General features: G+C 47.3%; 2 protein-coding genes across 4 annotated transcripts in view; both read right to left on the bottom strand.

Annotated features, from left to right (window-relative positions):
- The window catches only part of SAMD14 (sterile alpha motif domain containing 14), a 30,046-nt gene extending 25,401 nt beyond the window's left edge, over window positions 1–4,645 (bottom strand). For both annotated transcript variants that reach the window (XM_079949830.1, XM_079949831.1), the window contains exon 1: window positions 3,982–4,645. The gene's annotated coding sequence lies outside the window, so the exon portion shown is untranslated. The remainder of the gene's footprint in view (window positions 1–3,981) is intronic.
- A 9,657-nt stretch (window positions 4,646–14,302) lies between these two features.
- The window catches only part of PPP1R9B (protein phosphatase 1 regulatory subunit 9B), an 82,260-nt gene continuing 76,873 nt past the window's right edge, over window positions 14,303–19,689 (bottom strand). For both annotated transcript variants that reach the window (XM_079949449.1, XM_079949448.1), the window contains exon 11: window positions 14,303–18,483. In XM_079949449.1, coding sequence (XP_079805575.1) covers window positions 18,430–18,483 — 54 coding nt within the window. In that variant the 3' untranslated portion in view covers window positions 14,303–18,429. The remainder of the gene's footprint in view (window positions 18,484–19,689) is intronic.

Here is a 19,689-nt window from a genome sequence, read left to right as displayed (position 1 = left end):
TTTATTGTGTTTTTAATATTCTGTTGGGAGTTGCCCAGAGTGGCTGTGGAAACCCAGCCAGATGGGTGGGGTATAAATAAATTATTATTATTATTATTTCTGAACTCACAGTGAACTATTGCTTAGGCCTGTCTACCAGCAACTTTGACCTACCAGTAACTTTGGGTGGGGTAGGAGAAAAGATTTGTTTAACTACACAGGAATCTGCTTTATACTGAGTCACATAGTACACCTAGAACCATAGAACCTAGCTCAGAAGGTTCTTGCATTGCCTATCTTAGGTTTCAGGCAGAGGACACCCCCAGGCCTACATGGAGAAGCTGGCGATTAAACCTGGGACCTTCTGCGTGCAAACCAAGATGCTCTACTATGGCCTTCAACCACAGAGCAATATATCATTGTCTGATTTCTGATGGCCTGGATAGCAAAAAGTTGTAGCATGCTGTCAGGGGTTCAGGAGCAGAGGCACAGGGAGGAGAGGAGATGGAGAGCGAGGGGGAGGAATCCGAGGGGAGCGTAGGAGAAGAGGACAGTGGACCGAGGGATTCCACGAGCCTCTCCAGCAAATCGGAAGATTCACAGAAGGGGGCGCCAGTGGCCAGGGGTAGGGGGTTCCCAAGGGGAACGCCCCAGGAGCAAGGGGGGAGCAGAGACTCCCAGAGCAGTAGTTGGAAATCAGGACCAGCTTCCCCACCAGAGCAGAGTGGGGGGGAAGAGTCCCAAGGATCGGGGCCAGTGCATTCCCCACCAGGGAGAGAAGATAAGGCAGGGCTGACCACACCTCCATCAGGGAGTCAGACAACGGAGGAGAGGTCAGATCCGGCCAGTATCCCGGAAGAGGGAAGCAGTGACAGAAGCAGTGTAACGGTCAGGAGGAAGGTCACTGGGTTGGCACGAGAGGCAAGTTCAAATGTACAGGAGCGCGGGACAGCAGAGAGTGAGGATTGGGAACCGGGTCCTAAAGCCCGCCGGAGGGAGGGGGAGGAGCTAAGCGACTCAGCGTCGGAAGAGTCCAGAAAGGGCAATGCCCCAGCGGGCAGGAGGACCCAGAGGAGGAGAGAGCAGCGTAAAAGGTGGAGCAGAGCTAGGATCTTAAACTGGTGTCATAGGGGAGGAGACTCAGACGGTACTTCGCCGGTCTAGGCTTTAAGACGTAGAGCTGCGCGCTACGGCTTTGAAATGGAAACTGAACCTCAATAAAGACTTTTGTACATAACTACAGCCTAGCATTGGTCCTCTGTGAGCTGGGACCTAGAGGCAGCTCTGACACATGCGCAACACCTCCCATGTCCCAAGCTGCATTTTTGTTCTCATCCATCATGTCCCAGCTGCACTTTTGCAAAAAAGGGGGTGTATTTTAGATCTGCCTGACATTATAAAGGCCAAGCTAGCTTATCTGACGTATTCTTTCTAAGCCATGAAGGATAGGTAAAGGTAAAGGGACTCCTGACCATTAGGTCAAGTCGTGGCCGGCTCTGGGGTTGCGGAGCTCATCTCCCTTTATTGTCTGAGGGAGCCGGTGTACAGCTTCTGGGTCATGTGGCCAGCATGACTAAGCCGCTTCTGGCTAACCAGAGCAGCGCATGGAAACGCCATTTACCTTCCCGCCGGAACGGTACCCAGTGGCGTAGCGTGGGTTGTCAGCACCCGGGGCAAGGCAAGTAATTTGCACCCCCTAACCCATGGATTTGTGCCCCCTAACCCGTGGATTTGTGCCCCCTAACCCCCAGATGTTGCGCCCGGTGCAGCCGGCCCCCTGCAACCCCCACGCTACACCACTGACGGTACCTATTTACCTACTTGCACTTTGACGTGCTTTCAAACTGCTAGGTTGGCACCAAGCAATGGGAGCTCACCCCGTCGCGCGGAGTCAAACCGCCGACCTTCTGATCGGCAAGTCCTAGGCTCAGTGGTTTAACCCACAGCGCCACCTGCGTCCCTAAGCCATGAAGGATATAAACAAGTAAATAACCACTGCAGGTTTTTATCAAAATGCCCATTCTTTTGGTGCATATGAACTTCATACCCGTCCCAGTCCAGAAAACAAATGAAGCAGCCTGTTGTTTCCAAAGAGAAACACTGCTAAAATTGCATGTAGTTGGAACATGTGGAGGGAGACCTTTTATGGGAAATATGCAAAGAGCTGCACATGCAGTATCCCCCAGAAATTGCCTTTTGTCCCAAGAGGCATCTTGTACAGGGCACAGCTGCTTCCAGATGTGCTCGCAAAAGCTCACGTTAGCACATTTGCAGGGTCAGTTTTCCCTTTAGAGGTGCAGAGCTTCTGATTATTATTCACTTCCTTCCCAGGCGCCTGACAGAGGGAGATTCAGGAGGGGGAAATGGGGAGGAAAAAGCGGAGAGGGATGGAAGAGCTTGTGGAAACGCCTGTGTGCATGAAAACAAAAGAGGAGGGGGAAGAAGGGATTCAGAAAAGAGTAGGTCTGCAGAGATGGAGAATGGAGGATGAGAAGAAGGGGGAATTGATGCATAGGCCGAAGGTTCTTGATTCATGCAATAGCACTCAAGACAAGTGAAAAACGGTAACTGGGCCAGGATCACACCCAAGGCCTAGATCTGAGCTGTCAGCCCTCTTCTAACTCAGCACACAGCAGCATTAAACAACCCGACCCTTTTCTTGCAAATAAGGAAAAGCGATGTGCTATCCAAAAGTAAGAGCCTCATTTTTGTGTTGCATTTCTCTGTTCCACCCTTCCACGTAGCTCACAGCAACAGTTCAGCCTCACAACAACCCTGGATGGTAGATTAAGCTAAGAGAGGGAAAGAGGGAGATATTGACAAGGCCACCCAGCGGGGACCCAAACCTGCTTTCCCTACACCTAAGCCAAACATTGTAGCCAATGCACCATGTCTTCCTAACCCTCTGAATTCACAGTGACATGCGGGGGGGGGGGGGCGATTAGCTGCTCAGAATCTCTTCCAGGGTTGAAGAAAGGCAACAGAACGAAGGAAAAGGGGGAGAGGAAATCCACCCACAAATTGGATTTTAAAAACACAGTGTGGAATGGCTAGTGTTGAAGGCCAGGAAAGGGGCTTGAATAAATGGCAGTGGAACCCTCAGCACACTTACTAGGGAGTAAACAGAACAAGGCTTGTTTTTGAGCCAACATGCTTAGAATTGCACTGTAAATAATAATAATAAATCACGCACACACCATGAGACACAGTCAAAGGCCCGCCTATAGACTAGCGTAAAGAATAACAGGAAAGAGAAAGAAAGGAAAGGGGAAAAACACAAATTAGGAAGGCAATTCGAAATACTGTCCACATCTCAGGTATGGGCATAGTTTTAGGATTATACTAATGAGGTCGATGAAAGGAGAATTTCCAAATATTCTCTATACTGCAGAAATGATGATAAAATACTGGTTTGAATGTCCAAACCTGCAGGGCTATGCATGGGGACTCCCAAATATGTAAAAAAGAAAACGAAAACATGTCCCTGTCCCTGGGCCGCCACAATAATAAGAGGCCGGGAACGAAGGAAGGCAAATTTCCTTGTGTTTCCCATTCTGATCCGACGTGCGGGAAATCCTGCAGCCAGCCAGCCTTTCCCAGTGAGAGCAGAAAGGAAGAAAAAAGGGGGGAAGAGATATTTCGCAGGGCCAAAAGGGCAAGTGAGATAATAATGGTGATGTTGATGGTCATGGGAAATCTCCAGCGAGCGACAATGCAGCAGCAGCAGCAGCAGCAGCAGCAGCAGCAGCAGCCCAGATCCAAGGCAAGGAAAAAGGAGGAAGGAGGAATGATAGAAAGATGAGCGTCAAGAGAAAGTGAGCCGCTGAATTCAAGGGCCTGCATTATCACTCATTCGTGATTTCCCCCCTGTAAACAGCACTGCTTCCAATTCTTAGCCCCCCCCCCCCCACTTTCGCTGTTAAGGACTCTCTCAAAGTCCGGGTGGGGCGAGGGGAAATTGAAATGGATAAAACCCACCAAGGAAGGGCGAGCGTGGCTTACCTGGCGCGCGGAGGCATCCTCAGCAAACGCCTAAAGGTCTCCTACAAATCCCACGCCCGGCTGCCAGGGCCATTTTCCTTTGCCTGCCATTCCCTTCTCTGTTAGTCTCCCGCCGGTCGTTCTCCCGATGCTTTATCTTCTGGTCCTTGCGATGTTTGCCTCAAAAAAAAATCAAAGCATCATCAGGAGGCGAAGCCGGAGGAGAGAAGGAGGGAGAAACACAGACAGGTTGCAACTACTTTGCGGTGCTGGATTTTTTTCTGTGAGGCTCCTCGGTTTTGGTTTTTTTCAAAGGGACCTGTGAATTCGCCAAACTGGGATTGGGATGGTCCCAGGGAGATAGGGGGAGGGGGAGGAGGCGGGGAGTAACTGGAACCCGGAAGCAGCAGCAGCAGCAGCTTGGCTGGAAGTCATCCGGAGCAAGGCGCGCTCACTGCGCTGCTTTTCCTGAAATCCCCGCCCAGATGCTCTCGCTTGGCTCGGCTCCTGTGTATTCCCAGGAGCCCGGGATGCGATCTGACGACGCGAGGCTCGCCTGCCTCCTGAGGGCAGCAGGGAAGGGGAAGGAATAAAGGGGCGGGATGGAGGGGAAAGAGATGGGAAAGGGGTGAGGGTGCAAGGAGACGAAAGCGCAGGGAAAGGTTGCAGAGTCTTCGCGCTGACATGCCCTCCAACGTTTCTCCGATGAAAAGAGGAGCCTCCTGTTCCATCATCATCATCATCATCATCATCATCATCATCATCATACTATCTATACCCCCACCAATCTGACTGGGTTGCCCAAGCCATTTTAGGCGCCTTCCAACACATATAAAAACATAATAAAACATTAAACTTTTTTTTTTAACTTCCCTGTACAGTGGCACCTTGGGTTACAGACGCTTCAGGTTACAGACTCGGCTAACCCAGAAATAGTACCTCGGGTTAAGAACTTTGCTTCAGGATGAGAACAGAAATCGTGCTGCAGCGGTGCAGCAGCAGCTGGAGGCCCCATTAGCTCAGGTTAAGAACAGTTTCAGGTTAAGAACGGACCTCCAGAATGAATTAAGTTTTTAACCTGAGGTACCACTGTATGTGCCTTCAGATGTCTTGGCTCAGGGGTCACATAACTCCATAACCTCCAACATTTCTCCGATGAAAATAGGGACATCCTAAGGAAAAGTGGGACATTCCGGGATCAAATCAGAAACTGGGATGGCTTCTGTAAATCTGTGACTGTCCCTTGAAAATAGGGACACTTGGAGGGTCTGCCTTGAGCTCACAGGTAAACCCACACACCACCTGGATCCTAAGCAATCATCTCCTTGGTTTGGGCTTTTAGAGATGCCTGTTCATCTCCTGGTGGCTGAAACATCAAGGGATCAAATCATGTTGCCTAGAAGGCTGCCCACCCCTGGGTGGACCTGGAAGGTCACTGACAGGCCCACTGGGGGGTTGCGGCCAGATCTAAGGTGGGGCGCAGCAGGAGCACTGCCAGCATGCAAATCTAGGGTGAAAGGATAGGAGCCAACTCCTGGGGGCTGAGGTCCCTTGGCTCCCCCCAACAAAATATTTATTGGGGGGGGGGCAAAGTTGATGGGCATTGCCATTCAAATGGTGCATGTGTGCTGCCTCTTGTGATTGACTATGCAAGGCAAGGCTTAGCTGCCTCCCCTATTTTATTTGATTTTATTCAGGTTGGCACACTGGGGTTAAGAAAAGGGGTCCCCAGAGGCATGTTTGGGTTAAAAGTGGGTTCTGGGTCTGAACAGGTTGACGATCACCTGGCCAAAGGCACTTGTGGTACCGCACCTTACAGAATACCATGGGGCAGTGACCCAAAAGTTGGCATTTCACACTATTTCCCTTGGATTATGGGATGCCCTTTTCACTGCTATGTGAAACAGCAGCCTACCAGTTGTTTCAGATCACTCGTGGAAAATAGACCTTTTTGCCCAGGTGAAAGTTTGAGCGTTCATTAAGTACCTGAGTTCTCGTTTTATATGCCTTGGCACAACCATTTTACTATTTTTATGTTGTGTTCTTGTTTCCATGACATTGTTTTGCTTCTGTGTCGTGCATCGCTTAGTTTTAAACATTAAGCAGTATACAAATGCTTTTAAACAAAAGGAAAATAAGTAACTTTCATCCAGTCTGCCATTGTTAAACAAGGTTCTAAACTGGATAAGCCATTGGTCTGACTTTTCATTTATTCCTACATATAATATCACAGATAGACCATTAATCACTCCAATAACAGAATCCCCAGTGGGGCCAGTTCACCCATTCAGGTGCTGGTTTTTAAGCTATAACAGTTCTATAGAGATACATTGTGGATGGACCAACCCTAAGCCTCCCTAATTTCCAAATTAATGTTGCTGCTGTGCACTTTCTGTAGGGAAGGTGCTCATAGATTGTATTTATCCTGTTATTTACACCCAGGCAGCGAATGTGTTTAATCCTGCTCGTAGCCACCTTCTGTCCCCATAATTCTACTCACTCCACTCCACCCCCAGATGAAATCTCTCATGAAAGATCTGGAGGGGCTGTTTAAAGGATCACTACAATTATTGCCCATTAGCATTTTCATCTCCATTTTGCAAATGTACTTGAGGGCCACTTGCTTAGATGGCTTTTTAAAAGCAGATTGGGCCAATTCCTGGAGGATGAGTCCATCCATGACTACAGGTCGCGATGGCCATATGCCGTGGGATCCCCATTTCTGTGGCCTAACAGAAGGAGAACGTTATTGTCCTCTTGTCCTTGTTGTGGGCTTCCCACTGGCACGTGGTTGGTCACTGTGAGAACTAGGATGCTGGACTTAATGGGCTGATCTTGCTGGGGGTCATATATCTTTCTTCATCATGGTCCAGTGACTAGGCCAAGGTATTCCCATTTTCCAGACTGAGGAACTGAGGCTGAGAGATAATGCCTTGCCCACAACCTCGCAATGAGTCCCTAGCAATTCTGGACAACACTAGGGTATATCTGAATAACTCAGCTGGTAGAGCATGAGAGCCTTAATCTTAAGGTCACGGGTTTGAGCCCCACGTCGGGCAAAAGATTCCTGCATTGCAGGGGTGTTTGGACTAGAAGACCCTTGAGGTACTTTCCAGCTCTATGATTCTATAGTTGTCACTGTCTTTGTTCCACTGCTTTAATGTTTGTGCTTTTTAATGGTTTGTTTCAGTGTATATTTTAATTAACAGTGTTTTAATGTCATTGCACGATTTTGTTGCTTTGGAGTGTTTCTCCCCCTCTTCCCTCTTCAACTTTCCCCATGCTTTCTGTAACATCCAACTTGATGGATTTGGCATACCCAAATGCTTTCTCACATGGGTTTTGGAATCCATCTTGACAAGACACAACACAACACTCCCACCTTCTCTTGTATTTAACCTACTTCTCTCTCTATTGTGCCTTATGAATATAAGGTAAATAATTCAGAGGTCGAAAATAACTTGTGTGCTTATCTCAAGATGAATAGGTTATGTGACAACCTCTCCTTAGCAGACTGATTATTTGGCCTATTAATTCCTTGCTCTGATCATACAGAGATTATCCCCCATAATTATTCTTGCTTCCCTAAGATGAAGGAACTGAGATACCCACCTCCTCCAAACTGAGACTTGAACTCAGGTTCTTCCAGCACCTTCCTGGAGCGGCTGGCTCTTGGGAATGAAAAACTGGGTATGAGAATTAAGGTAAGAATTTGCTGGTGATGGGGAGAATAGCTGGTGCTGAATGGACAGCTCCAAGAAAACCGCTCAACCAGTTTGCAGAAGAGGATAAAAGGAAACCCGTCTTGCGGGCTGACGGGCTGATGTTGTTGATTTACATTTAAGTATTTTGTTAAAAAGGTAAAGGGACCCCTGGCCATTAGGTACAGTCGTGGCCGACTCTGGGGTTGTGGCGCTCATTTCGCTTTATTGGCCGAGGGAGCCTGCGTACAGCTTCCGGGTCATGTGGCCAGCAGGACTAAGCTCTGGCGAACCAGAGCAGTGCACAGAAACGCCGTTTATCTTCCTGCTGGAGCGGTACCTATTTATCTACCTGCACCTTGATGTGCTTTTGAACTGCTAGGTTGGCAGGAGCAGGGGCCGAGCAAGGGGAGCTCACCCTGTTGCGGGGATTCAAACCGCCAACCTTCTGATCGGCAAGTCCTAGGCTCTGTGGTTTAACCCACAGCACCACCCATGCCCCTAGTATTTTGTTACATGCAGTTAAATATTCTAAACAAAAAAAGGCAGAATCCCAGACAGAGAGGGAAGATACAATCTGATTCCCACGGTGTCCAGCCAATCTGAGAGGTCCATTGTTTCACTTTGAGACATGTTTCAGTTTCTGACCAATCCGGTACAGATCTTTGAGGTTCACCTCTTGCAGAGTTTTTAATTAAAATGCAAAGGTGGGTAAATGACAAAAAAACCACATTTTCTTTAAAAATGTGGACTCTCCAGGATATCCAAATAGGTGAGACTTCTGGCTAATCTAATCAGCCATTATCCGCTAGAGAACTGCTCGCCTGGGCATTTAGAAAAACACCGCAAGATCAAAGAAATATTTTGTAAGCATATGTGTGAAACCAGGGTCATCTCTGCTGGCTACAACTAATTGAAATGGGATTTAAAAGTCCTGATGTAGCAGATATTAAAATATAACACATTCAATTGGCTCTGCTTTATTAGTCCTTAAGGTGCTGCCATGCTCTTGTTTTGTTTTATTATAATTTCTGCTGCAACAGAGGAGCTGATATGAATATAAGACAATTCCCATATGCAGATGACACAACTTTGATGGCAGAAAGTGAGGAGGAATTAAAGAACCTCTTAATGAGGGTGAAAGAGGAGAGCGGAAAATATGGTCTGAAGCTCAACATCAAAAAAACGAAGATCATGGCCACTGGGCCCATCACCTCCTGGCAAATAGAAGGGGAAGAAATGGAGGCAGTGAGAGATTTTACTTTCTTGGGCTCCATGATCACTGCAGATGGTGACAGCAGTCACGAAATTAGAGAGCTGGACCATAAAGAAGACTGATGGCCGAAGAATTGATGCTTTTGAATTATGGTGCTGGAGGAGACTCTTGAGAGTCCCATGGACTGCAAGAAGATCAAACCTACCCATTCTTAAGGAAATCAGCCCTGAGTGCTCACTGGAAGGACAGATCCTGAAGCTGAGGCTCCAATACTTTGGCCACCTCATGAGAAGAGAAGACTCCCTGGAAAAGACCCTGATGTTGGGAAAGATTGAGGGCACAAGGAGAAGGGGACGACAGAGGATGAGATGGTTGGACAGTGTTCTTGAAGCTACCAACATGCGTTTGACCAAACTGTGGGAGGCAGTGGAAGACAGGAGTGCCTGGTGTGCTCTGGTCCATGGGGTCACGAAGAGTCAGACATGACTAAATTACTAAACAACAACAAAAAATATGGGCAGGGCTTTTTGTCAGCCGGAACTCACAGGAACTCAGTTCTGGCACCTCTCAGGTGGGCGCTATTGCCATTCTAAGAGAACAAGGGCAGAGTTCATGGTGAGTTCCGGCACCTCTTTTTCTAGAAAAATAGCAGTGTATATAGGAAACAATGTCACAGAGGCATTAGCTGGAAACCCTCCATTGATCTGACAGTGCTGAATAGGCCCCACTGTATGCTGTATGATATATACATGCTGAAAAGCTACAATGAGTTCCAGCAGTAAAACAGATGGGTGTTCAGGTGGAAAGACATGATTTCATTCCACCCTGGGCTCCCATTTGAGAGGAACAATAGTATAAAAATAAAGTCAATAAATAATGAACATAAAATAAATACGTTTGAGGAGTTTTCTGTTAACACCGAGTGACCGTCACAGTGCAATAGCAAAACTAGTAGCGACAGATAAGTCTCAGGCAACTCTGAAATTATTAATTTAAGAACAACTGATTGCTTTTAACTGTTTTTTGAAAGGCAACTTTTAACTGTTTTTAGAAATTTTCACTGTATTGTTTTAGTATTGACATGTTTACCGCCTGGGGCTCCTTTGGAGAAAGGGTAGTATAAATGTCATTTTTTTAAAAAACCAAGAGGGAGGGAGAGGTCCAACCTTTTCCTTCTCTACCTAGTCTCAGGAATTGGAGAGGAAAGATAACTCTGGCAACTAGGAGGTCCTGTAGCACATCACATTAGGCTAGTTTGGGCCCAGGGGTCTCTAGTTGCTGACCTACAATCGAATTAATGTGTGACATTTTAATGTATTTTTAATCTTTGTTGGAAGTCACCCAGAGAGGCTGGGGAAACCCAGCCAGATGGACGGGGTACAAAAAATAAATTATTATTATTATTATTATTATTATTATTATTATTATTATTCAGTGTTCGTTCTGGGCCAAGATGACCATATCAGAGGCCTATCCATCTTCTACATTAAACCCTCCAAGAGGGAAACACCGTTTACCTTCCTGCCGGAGCGGTACCTATTTATCTACTTGCACTTTGATGTGCTTTCGAACTGCTAGGTTGGCAGAAGCAGGGACCGAGCAACAGGAGCTCACCCCGTCATGGGGAATCGAACCGCCGACTGCCAACCAGCTCTGTGGTGTAACCCACAGCTCCACCCGCATCCCTCCTTCAGCCTTTACCCTGCTATTATTAGGAATGGTCTCCTCAAACCTTTTTATCAGCCTCACAGGTCTGCTCTAAGCCCTTGCCAAGGTCACTTCCAGAAGCGAGATTCTTCCGAGGGGTTGCAAGGGGGATGAGGAGGCAGCCCGTCAGATTTCAGACCCTGCCCCCCTCTGTGTGCGCTAAGAGGAGGTGGAGAGGAGTCTGCCTCCTTAAGTTTGACCTACATAAGACCTGCATTGTTTATAATGTGTCAAATGACTATTGTTCTAGGGAGACCCGCCATCTGTTTCACATTCGGACCTGGGTAAACAGTTCTAGTCAGTATATTAATAGGATTGGTGTTGCGATTACAGGTAAATTAGGAAGATGTCGATTTAACCCTAGTGTTGTCTGCTCTGACAGAAGCTTTCCAGGGTCGCTGGCAGCAAAAGGTCTTTCCCATTACCACTCAATCCTTTCTGAAGAGGGGATGCCAGGGACTGGGGAGCCATGCAGAGTGGCTGGGGAAACCCAGCCAGATGAATGGGGTATTATTATTAAACATGGAACTTTGTTCATGCAAACGGCTTACATGACCACTGCATCTATCTTATACAACACACGATTCACATGTGGAGGTTCCAGGTTCAAATCTCCAATCTCCAATATCTCATGAATGAGAAAGGCTTCAGGAGACCTCCTGCCAGTCAAAGTCTCTTCTTCAGCAAACACTCATAGCTGAGTAAGATTGTCTTCCATGAACACATTCTTAACAGTGAGTCTGTAAGTGACTGTGGAAGCCAGTTCTGGATCCACACACCCTTCCATAGTGGGGACATAGGTTTCCAGGCAGGAGTTGATCAAGGTGGTAAAAGGTAAAGTAAAGGGACCCCTGACCATTAGGTCCAGTCGTGACCGACTCTGGGGTTGCGGCGCTCATCTTGCTTTATTGGCCAAGGGAGCCGGCATACAGCTTCTGGGTCATGTGACCAGCATGACTAAGCTGCTTCTGGTGAACCAGAGCAGTGCACGGAAGCGCCGTTTACCTTCCTGCTGGAGCGGTACCTATTTATCTTCTTGCACTTTGACGTGCTTTCGAACTGCTAGGTTGGCAGGAGCAGGGACTGAGTGACGGGAGCTCACCACGTTGCGGGGATTCAAACCACCGACCTTCTGATCAGCAAGTCCTAGGCTCTGTGGTTTAACCCATAGCGCCACCCGCGTCCCAAGGCGAGGGTTTCCCAAACATGCCTTCCTCTTAGCACAGTGATGTCCAAACTTTTTTCAAAGAGGGCCAGATTTGATGAAGTGAAGGGCCGTGGGGGCCGACCAAAGTTGCTGACCTTTCGTAGGATTGAAGTTAGGCCCCCGAAATGGACTTTGGACATGCCTGTCTTAGCACGTTTCTCCCTTTCGTCCTGAGTTTGAGCATCTTCAAAGTCCATGACACCTTTGGTAAAGCCTGTTCTCCAATTGGAGCGCTCGCAGGCCAGTGTCTCCCAGTTGTCGGTGTTTTTCATTTGGTTAATAGCTGCACACAACTCTCCCAGATTTGGAGATACTGCCAGCTCATCTCTAATTTGTTTTCGTGGAATTTGTGAGAGGACATCAGCAGCTGCGGGGGAGGTTGTGGTTAAGGAGATGCTCTTTCCAGCACAATGCAATAGTGTTTGGGTTAAATCAGGGGTAGGCAACCTAAGGTCCGGGGGCCGGATGCAGCCCAATCACCTTCTCAATCCGGCCTGCAGGTGGTCCGGGAATCAGCGTGTTTCTACATGAGTAGAATGTGTGCTTTATTTTAAGATGTACCTCTGGGTTATTTGTGGGGCATAGGAATTCGTTCATTTTTTCTCTCCAAAATATAGTCTGGCCCACCACATGGTCTGAGGGACGGTGGACCAGCCCATGGCTGAAAAAGGTTGCTGACCCCTGGGTTAAATGATTGACAAATAATATTAGAAACAACATCAGGAACCCAGTAATCTTGATGCACTTCCACCATGAGCGTTCTTCTCGTGTTACAGCCCTGCTAGTGTTGGAATTAAGTCACAGAGGTGATGTGAGAGAGCTTGACCAGAGTCCAGAACCAGAGAAAACTACCCTCAACACTGCCTCCTGGTCTATGGCCGGAATGGTCTTCATAGTAGGCTCTGTCCCTATTTTAGCCCAAGCATTTTGGTCTGTTGTTATGCCTAGGTTGTACTCCTATGCCTGGCTCTCTCTATTTGCATTTCCCATCCTACAGTCAATCAGCAATTTATAAATAAAAGAATAACTCTTCAATTATGAAGCAGATTGGATCGAACGATGTTCAAAAGCCGTCGTGCGGCCCAGACTAGTCCCTTCCCTGAATAAGCTTTTAAGGAATGTCATAATCTGTAGCAGCTGAAACCAGGAAAAACTGGAGCTTGTCACATAAGCCATTGGCTTTATGGGTCTTCATCTATCCATAAAGTTTCTGATTCTGTATAACCCTTCTGTATAGCACCCCACCCTCTCTCTTTTTTAAAAGGCAACCAGTTTAACATGGTTATCCTGCAACTGGGTTTTTTGTTATGGGGAAATAATGGCTAGCTGTGCCATGCCCTGTATTTTGAGAACATTCCCTTCCATAGCCAATGGTGCAATGTGTTATAGTAGAAGACATTTCTCAAGATCAACAGCCACCTGTGCAGCAGGAGCTCTCCATGATGGTTTGATTGCACTTATTCCTAAAGAAATTGGACGTACCTGGTGTAGTGGCTAGGAGATATATCGCTATATCGTCCAAAACTGCTTTGAAGTCCATATCGTAATATTGGTTTCATAATTTCTGACCTGGCAATATATTATGAATCATGATGTGTGTGTGTGTGTGTGTGTGTGTGCTATGCAAGAAAACCACAATGTGCTTAGCTGGTGATATATCACAATGTTGAACACCAGATATTGCCCAGCCCTACTGTTCACCTCAAAAGCATTTACATACATAGTAAAGGTAAAGGGACCCCTGACCATTAGGTCCAGTCGTGGCAGACTCTGGGGTTGCAGAGCTCATCTCGCTTTATTGGCCGAGGGAGCTGGTGTACAGCTTCCGGGTCATGTGGCCAGCATGACTAAGCTGCTTCTGGTGAACCAGAGCAGCACACGGAAACGCCGTTTACCTTCCCGCCGGAGCAGTACCTATTTATCTACTTGCACTTTGACGTGCTTTTGAACTGCTAAGTTGGCAGGAGCAGGGACTGAGCAACGGGAGCTCACCCCATCGCGGGGATTCGAACTGCCGAACTTCTGATTGGCAAGTCCTAGGCTCTATGGTTTAACCCACAGCACCACCCGCATCCCATTTACATACATACATACCTATATATATGGAAGGGCTGCCTTGAAGATCTCTAGAAATTCCAGCAGTGGACACCCATAGCTCTGCCCCCCCATCCCGACTCCCCCAAGAGCACATAGTGGCGTTTGAAAAACCGAACAGGGTGGAAACAAAGACCTGCAGTTTATCTGATATGACCGGATGATAGGACAATTGGAATACAAAACCAGGAACAATACGTACATACATACATACATATATATATTATATATATACATACACATTTATACCTGTGTAAAGGAGATTAAATTAAAATTTAAGATGATCTTTTAAAAAACTCATTTGTTTTTCAGAACATTACATCTGCGTGTCATTCTCCACCCCCATGCTCTGATCCTGCACCCATTTGCTGTTTACAGTACACTGTACACCTCTTGAACCGACCTTTTTTTTTGGGGGGGGGGGTGCAAAATCTGTTTCATCCTCTATGTAACCCGGGATGGCGGTGGCGTGGAGACACCTTGTCACCTAGAGAATCATTCCTTGCAGCCCTCGCGGCGTAAAGGGATGGGAGGAGAATTCACTGGCAGCTGGCCAGTTTTGCCTGCCTCTGTGGTCACCACCACTAACAGTCTGGAAGCTCTGCGTTTGGCAGGTGTAATGGCAGCGTGTTGCAGTGAGCAAATGGCGAGCTGGAGACCCGTGCCCGTTTCAGATGACGTCACTGTGTCACGAAATGGCCAAGCCTTTTGTGGACTCTGCCAACGTGGAACACAAGAATTCACATTTCGTAAAGGGTATGTGTGTGCATGTGTGAATGAGAGAGCTGCTTACCTTCAGAAGTAGGGCCGCGTTTCAGGGCTTACACACACAATTTGACCACTGAGGTTTAAAGGAGATGGGGAAGCAGTCAAACCCCCTGAAACACATTGCCCAGCTCTGGGATAAAAGACACCACATGTCACCTTTTAATTTTGGATTGGTGGATCCAGGATATTTGCCATGCCCAGGTTGTCTACTCCCAGATCATGATATGTGGATTAGAATCCCCACTCCAGTCCACAGAAACATACCCTGGAAAACCGACCCATCATTTTATCACAGTATTTAATACTCTGGGGGAGTACAAATGGATTGTGAAAGCGCATGAAGGCAAATCTACCCACATTACGTTGTCTTGAGTGGGACACATTCTGCACATCATTGCCATGAACTGTTTTCGTCCCGTGATAAGACAAAACAGGGAACTGTGAATTCAAAGTTATGAAGGAAACATGGGAGACGTCTATCCTGAAGTTATCCTCATTATGGGATCCAGACATTTCTGGGCTAGGTCCATCGAAATTGGAGGAAAGACTAGTTTGAAGTTCAAAATGAACTCCTTCGGTGCTCCTTCCCCCATCCAAAGCTGTCATGCAGACTGCTGAAATTTACACTGAGTTTCTGTCTGAATCGCAGCAAGAGACACTGGGATGAGCAAAGGATGTCTTTCTTCCACAGCAGCCACTATTAAAGCCCACAAAAAGTAAACAATAAAAGGGGTGGGAACCTCTCGAGTCAACAGGAGGAAAACAAACACCCTGTTGTTCTCTCCCCCCCCCCTTTCCTTCAAAGTGGAAACCTTGTGGAGGGGACAAGACAACAGTATTTTCTACTCCCTTCACAAATTCCAGTTTAGAGGTGAAAACCCAAAGGCATAGCCTTTCCCGGCAGAATACTGCTTTAAACCAAACAAAACATACAGGCTTTTGTATCGGCATTATTTTGGCTCTTTTTGAGGGGGCAGGAACTTTTCCCAGCAACCGCTTTACAAAACGTACGTCCAGTTCCACTTTACATAGACGTTCCACAGCAGCCTTAGCTAATGGTCACGCCGGAAAAATAATACTGTCAAAAAGTTTGTAGATGATGCAGTAGGCGGAGTCCTGCTTGAGTGGGTAGAGGAAACGTCACCCGATTTGCATCGTTTTTTAAAATATAAAACTGAATCTAGGTTAATAAATATATCTCTCAAACAGCTGAAAGAGGAGCAGTGAATGTCTATGTGACGCATCTCCAACCATCTCAGTTTATAACAGCCTTCCCCAAGCAGGTGCAATCCAGGTATTTTGGACAACGCTCAGCATCCCTGACCATTGGCCATGTTGGCTGGGGATGATGGAAGCTATAGTCCAAACATCAGGAAGGCACCAGGTTGAGAGAGGCCCCCAATGGGACCCGACTGTGTTATTTCCAAGTTGGGCTGAGCGATGTGGTACTCTTGGCCAAGCTCCAGGGCATGAATGAATCATGGTGGCCAAAAACCATGCCCAAGGACAGGGATAGGGAAAGGTCAGAGAAGCCAAAATGCAGGCAAAGGAAGCCTCCAAAGTGTTTACACAAAGCTTCACCTTGCCATATTTAAGGTAAGATGTTTTCTGACTTTTTCCCTTAAGAAGCTGATTCCAACACTACACACAACACACAGATGTTGCCGTCAGGCCAAACTGCATCCTTCTGGTGCCATGGATGCTGATACAGAAAGAAACTCCCTATAAGTTTGGTGCCATACAGAGAGCACCGTTCCAACATCTTGGCCCTCTGGGCAAAGTGCAGCTCCACAGAAGTGTTGTTTTGGTGCCTCTGTGTATGTCAGCGTAATGTTTTGGCTTGGGCCCTGATGCCTGGGTTAGGGTGTAAAAGCATGGGCAGTGCAGGAGCTGCAGCCAGCTCTTGTCAGATTAAACAGACGAGGAAGAAAGAAGCTGCAAAACCCTCTGGCACCTTAGAGATGAACAGCTTTTGTGACTCGCTGCCGGCACCTGTTATGAAGGCTTGCACTGTAAGACATCCCCCACCTGTCCAGTTTACCACTAAGGTGACCCAGCGCTTTCTGGCTACTAATAACAATCTCAACTATTTCTCTAGAAAGGAGCGTAAAATGCGGAAGGCAAGGCGCTGACTGGCTGGCCACTGCAGCAACAGTTATGACGCTGTTGTGTTGCTTCAGAGAGGAATTCCCTGCGAGCTAGAGATGCCATGTAAAAACCCCCAAACTAAATGCACCCATGCAGCTCAATCACTGGAAATGGGGGTGATGTGAAACAAAGGGACATCTACGATGGTCCAGTGTTTTGTCCTGGGACAAAGGTTGACCTCATAAATTAAGGAACAAAGAAGGAACCAGGCAATACCTCTTACAATCTAATGATCTTAGAGACTGGGTCCTCATTACCTGTGCGTCTAAGGCACTCTTGCCTCTTTTTTTAACTTTTGCTGTCCCCCGGCTGTAAGCACACCCACTTCCACAACAAACCCTGGTATTGACAACAGCAAAGCAGAACCCTGTCAAGGTGTTGGGCTTCCGAAAAGGTGCTGCCCTTCACAGCTTTCTTCCAGTCAAATACAGAATGGCTGGTGCAGAACCATGAAACTGAAGGCTTGCTCAAGAGCGGGACCAATTATTTCTTCCCTGCTCAGTTCCATGTTTTTTCTCTCCAAAGTCTCTAGCTTCAGCTCCTGGCTCGATACCTTTGATGCGTTTGCTCCCGGCTCTTAGGTTTTAATACTCAGCTCCCTTGGGAGTGTCCAGTTCATAAACCTCCTGGGCGTTGATTCCCAGAAATTCTCCAAGACAAACGTGAATAAAAATGCAGTGAGGAGGGGAAAGAAACAAGGCGAATGCTCTTTTCCTGGTTGTAAAAAGTCAGCAGTAGCGTCTATTCAGATGCCGACAGGGGTTTCAGAGGCCGGAGCCTCTCCTCAGTCGCAAAGGCGGCGACTGGCAAAATCGCCCGCGGAAACCCTCCTTAAAAAACACAGACATATTTCCCACCATCGCACAAAACATAGAGAATAATGGATTCCATATTGTCCAAAAGGATGGAAAATTAAAGGCAAGATCATCCAACCCTCCCCACCCTCACCAAATCCCAACAATAAGACCTCCCCCCCACTCCCAACCCCATAACCCCTCGCTCAAAAGTTTAAGATTCAGGAAAGAAAACAAAAAGAGATAGAGAGAGCTGGTCTCACTTCTTGCCAGCAGAGTCCTGCTGCGTTCCAGTTTTGTCCCCTGCGTCCATGTGAAGACAGTCTCGATCCTGATCTGCAATGGCTGGCGCAAGGTTCTCATCAGGCAGAGAGGACAGGGGACACAAATGGCCGGACACACGGGACCACCGCCTCCCCACCCTCCACGGTTTGTTGATCCAGTTGACACAAGACGCACACCGGACATGGAAAACTGACAAGTGATTCACCACCCTTGTCAAGGTGTCTGGGTTTTGCCTCTGCGGCCCACTTTGACCTTCGCCATCCCGCCTGACCCGCCCGGCCTTTGTCTCTCCCTCACCCTCAAGAGAAGGCAAGGCCGTTGGCTACTCTCGCTTGCCGTAGTTCTTCTGACTGTGTTGGGGTCTTAACACTCCCCTGCTGGGAAAACCGGGCAGGGGATGAGGGAAGAATAAAAGAGTGGAGAACGGGCAGGAGGCATTTCTAAACAGGTCCCTTGCAAATGATAGTAGTAGTAGTAGTAGTAATAGTAATGAGAAGAATTAATTGCTCTGGTTGGTTTATATGTGTGTTTTTTCTGCTCTCTCTTTTTTTAAGTCGGGTTGGAATTTTTCAAAGTCTGCAGCTTCGCCTCCAGTTCAGAGATCTGAAAAACACACAACAGAAAGGGGGTGAAGAGGAGATTTCCAGGTAGAGAAATAGCGGGGGGGGGGGAATGGGAAGACACTAGGGAAGGCGACATGGTGGAAATTGGCTGGCTGGCTGAGTGCCATTAACAGCGACGGGAAAGGGCTGGTGGAGAAGAGGGCTGTGAAAAAGCGGAATGAAGGGGCACGCCAAAGGAGAATTGTATGGATATAAATGATGGCGGCAGCGGTGGTGGTGGTGGGGCTCATTAACACAGCTTCTGAACGTTTAGGCTTGCAGTCTGCTCCACGTCCATTTTGAGACGGGTTCCTCTGCTCTGAGTTCAGCAAAAGGCCGCGCAGCGTAAACTGTGCAGATCCAGTTAAAAGTTGCATATGCCAGATAAGCTTTGTATAATCAGCTCTGCTTCTGGGAACCGAACGTTGCTGCACTTTCTGTATTGTAAACTGCTTGGGTATAATAATAATAATAATAATAATAATTATTATTATTATTATTATTATTATTATTTATTATTTATACCCCACCCATCCGGCTGAGTTTCCCCAGCCACTCTGGATGGCTTCCAATTGAGTGTTGAAAACAATACAGCATTAAATATTAAAAACTTCCCTAAACAGGGCTTCCTTCAGATGTCTTTTAAAGATAAGATAGTTGCTTATTTCCTTCACATCTGAAGGAAGGGCGTTCCACAGGGCGGGTACCACTACCAAGAAGGCCCTCTGTCTGGTTCCCTGTATCCTCACTTCTCGCAATGAGGGAACCGCCAGAAGGCCCTCACCGCTGGATCTCAGTGTCCAGGCTGAACGATGGGGGTGGAGACGCCCCTTCAGGTATACTGGGCCGAGGCCATTAGGGCTTTAAAAGTATATTTAATGAAACGCATGAATAATGAATAGTTAAAACTAAATAAGGAAATGAAACGACCGAAGGCTCAAAGGGCGAATGAGAGGTGGAAAGAGAGGAAGGAAATCTGTGCTGAAATTTGGGTTTCTTACTTGCCAGAACTGTGCTCCTTTATAATACCAGAGATGTTAAATCTCTCTCTCTCTCTGTGTATCTGACATTCCTTGAAAACTGGTTAAATGTGGCCTCAGTCCTCAGAACCGTGGACAGTGAGACTGTGTCTGAGTGGGACTCTGGGATCAAATGTCTAGGAGTCCACTCAGCGGAATAAGAAGAAAGGGCCCCAAAATGCAACACT

Source organism: Podarcis cretensis, assembly GCF_951804945.1.
Source record: "Podarcis cretensis genome assembly, chromosome: 13".
In the NCBI taxonomy this organism is placed as follows: domain Eukaryota; kingdom Metazoa; phylum Chordata; class Lepidosauria; order Squamata; family Lacertidae; genus Podarcis; species Podarcis cretensis.
Note: the sequence above shows the minus strand (reverse complement) of the source record. Positions and strands in the feature narration are given on the sequence as shown.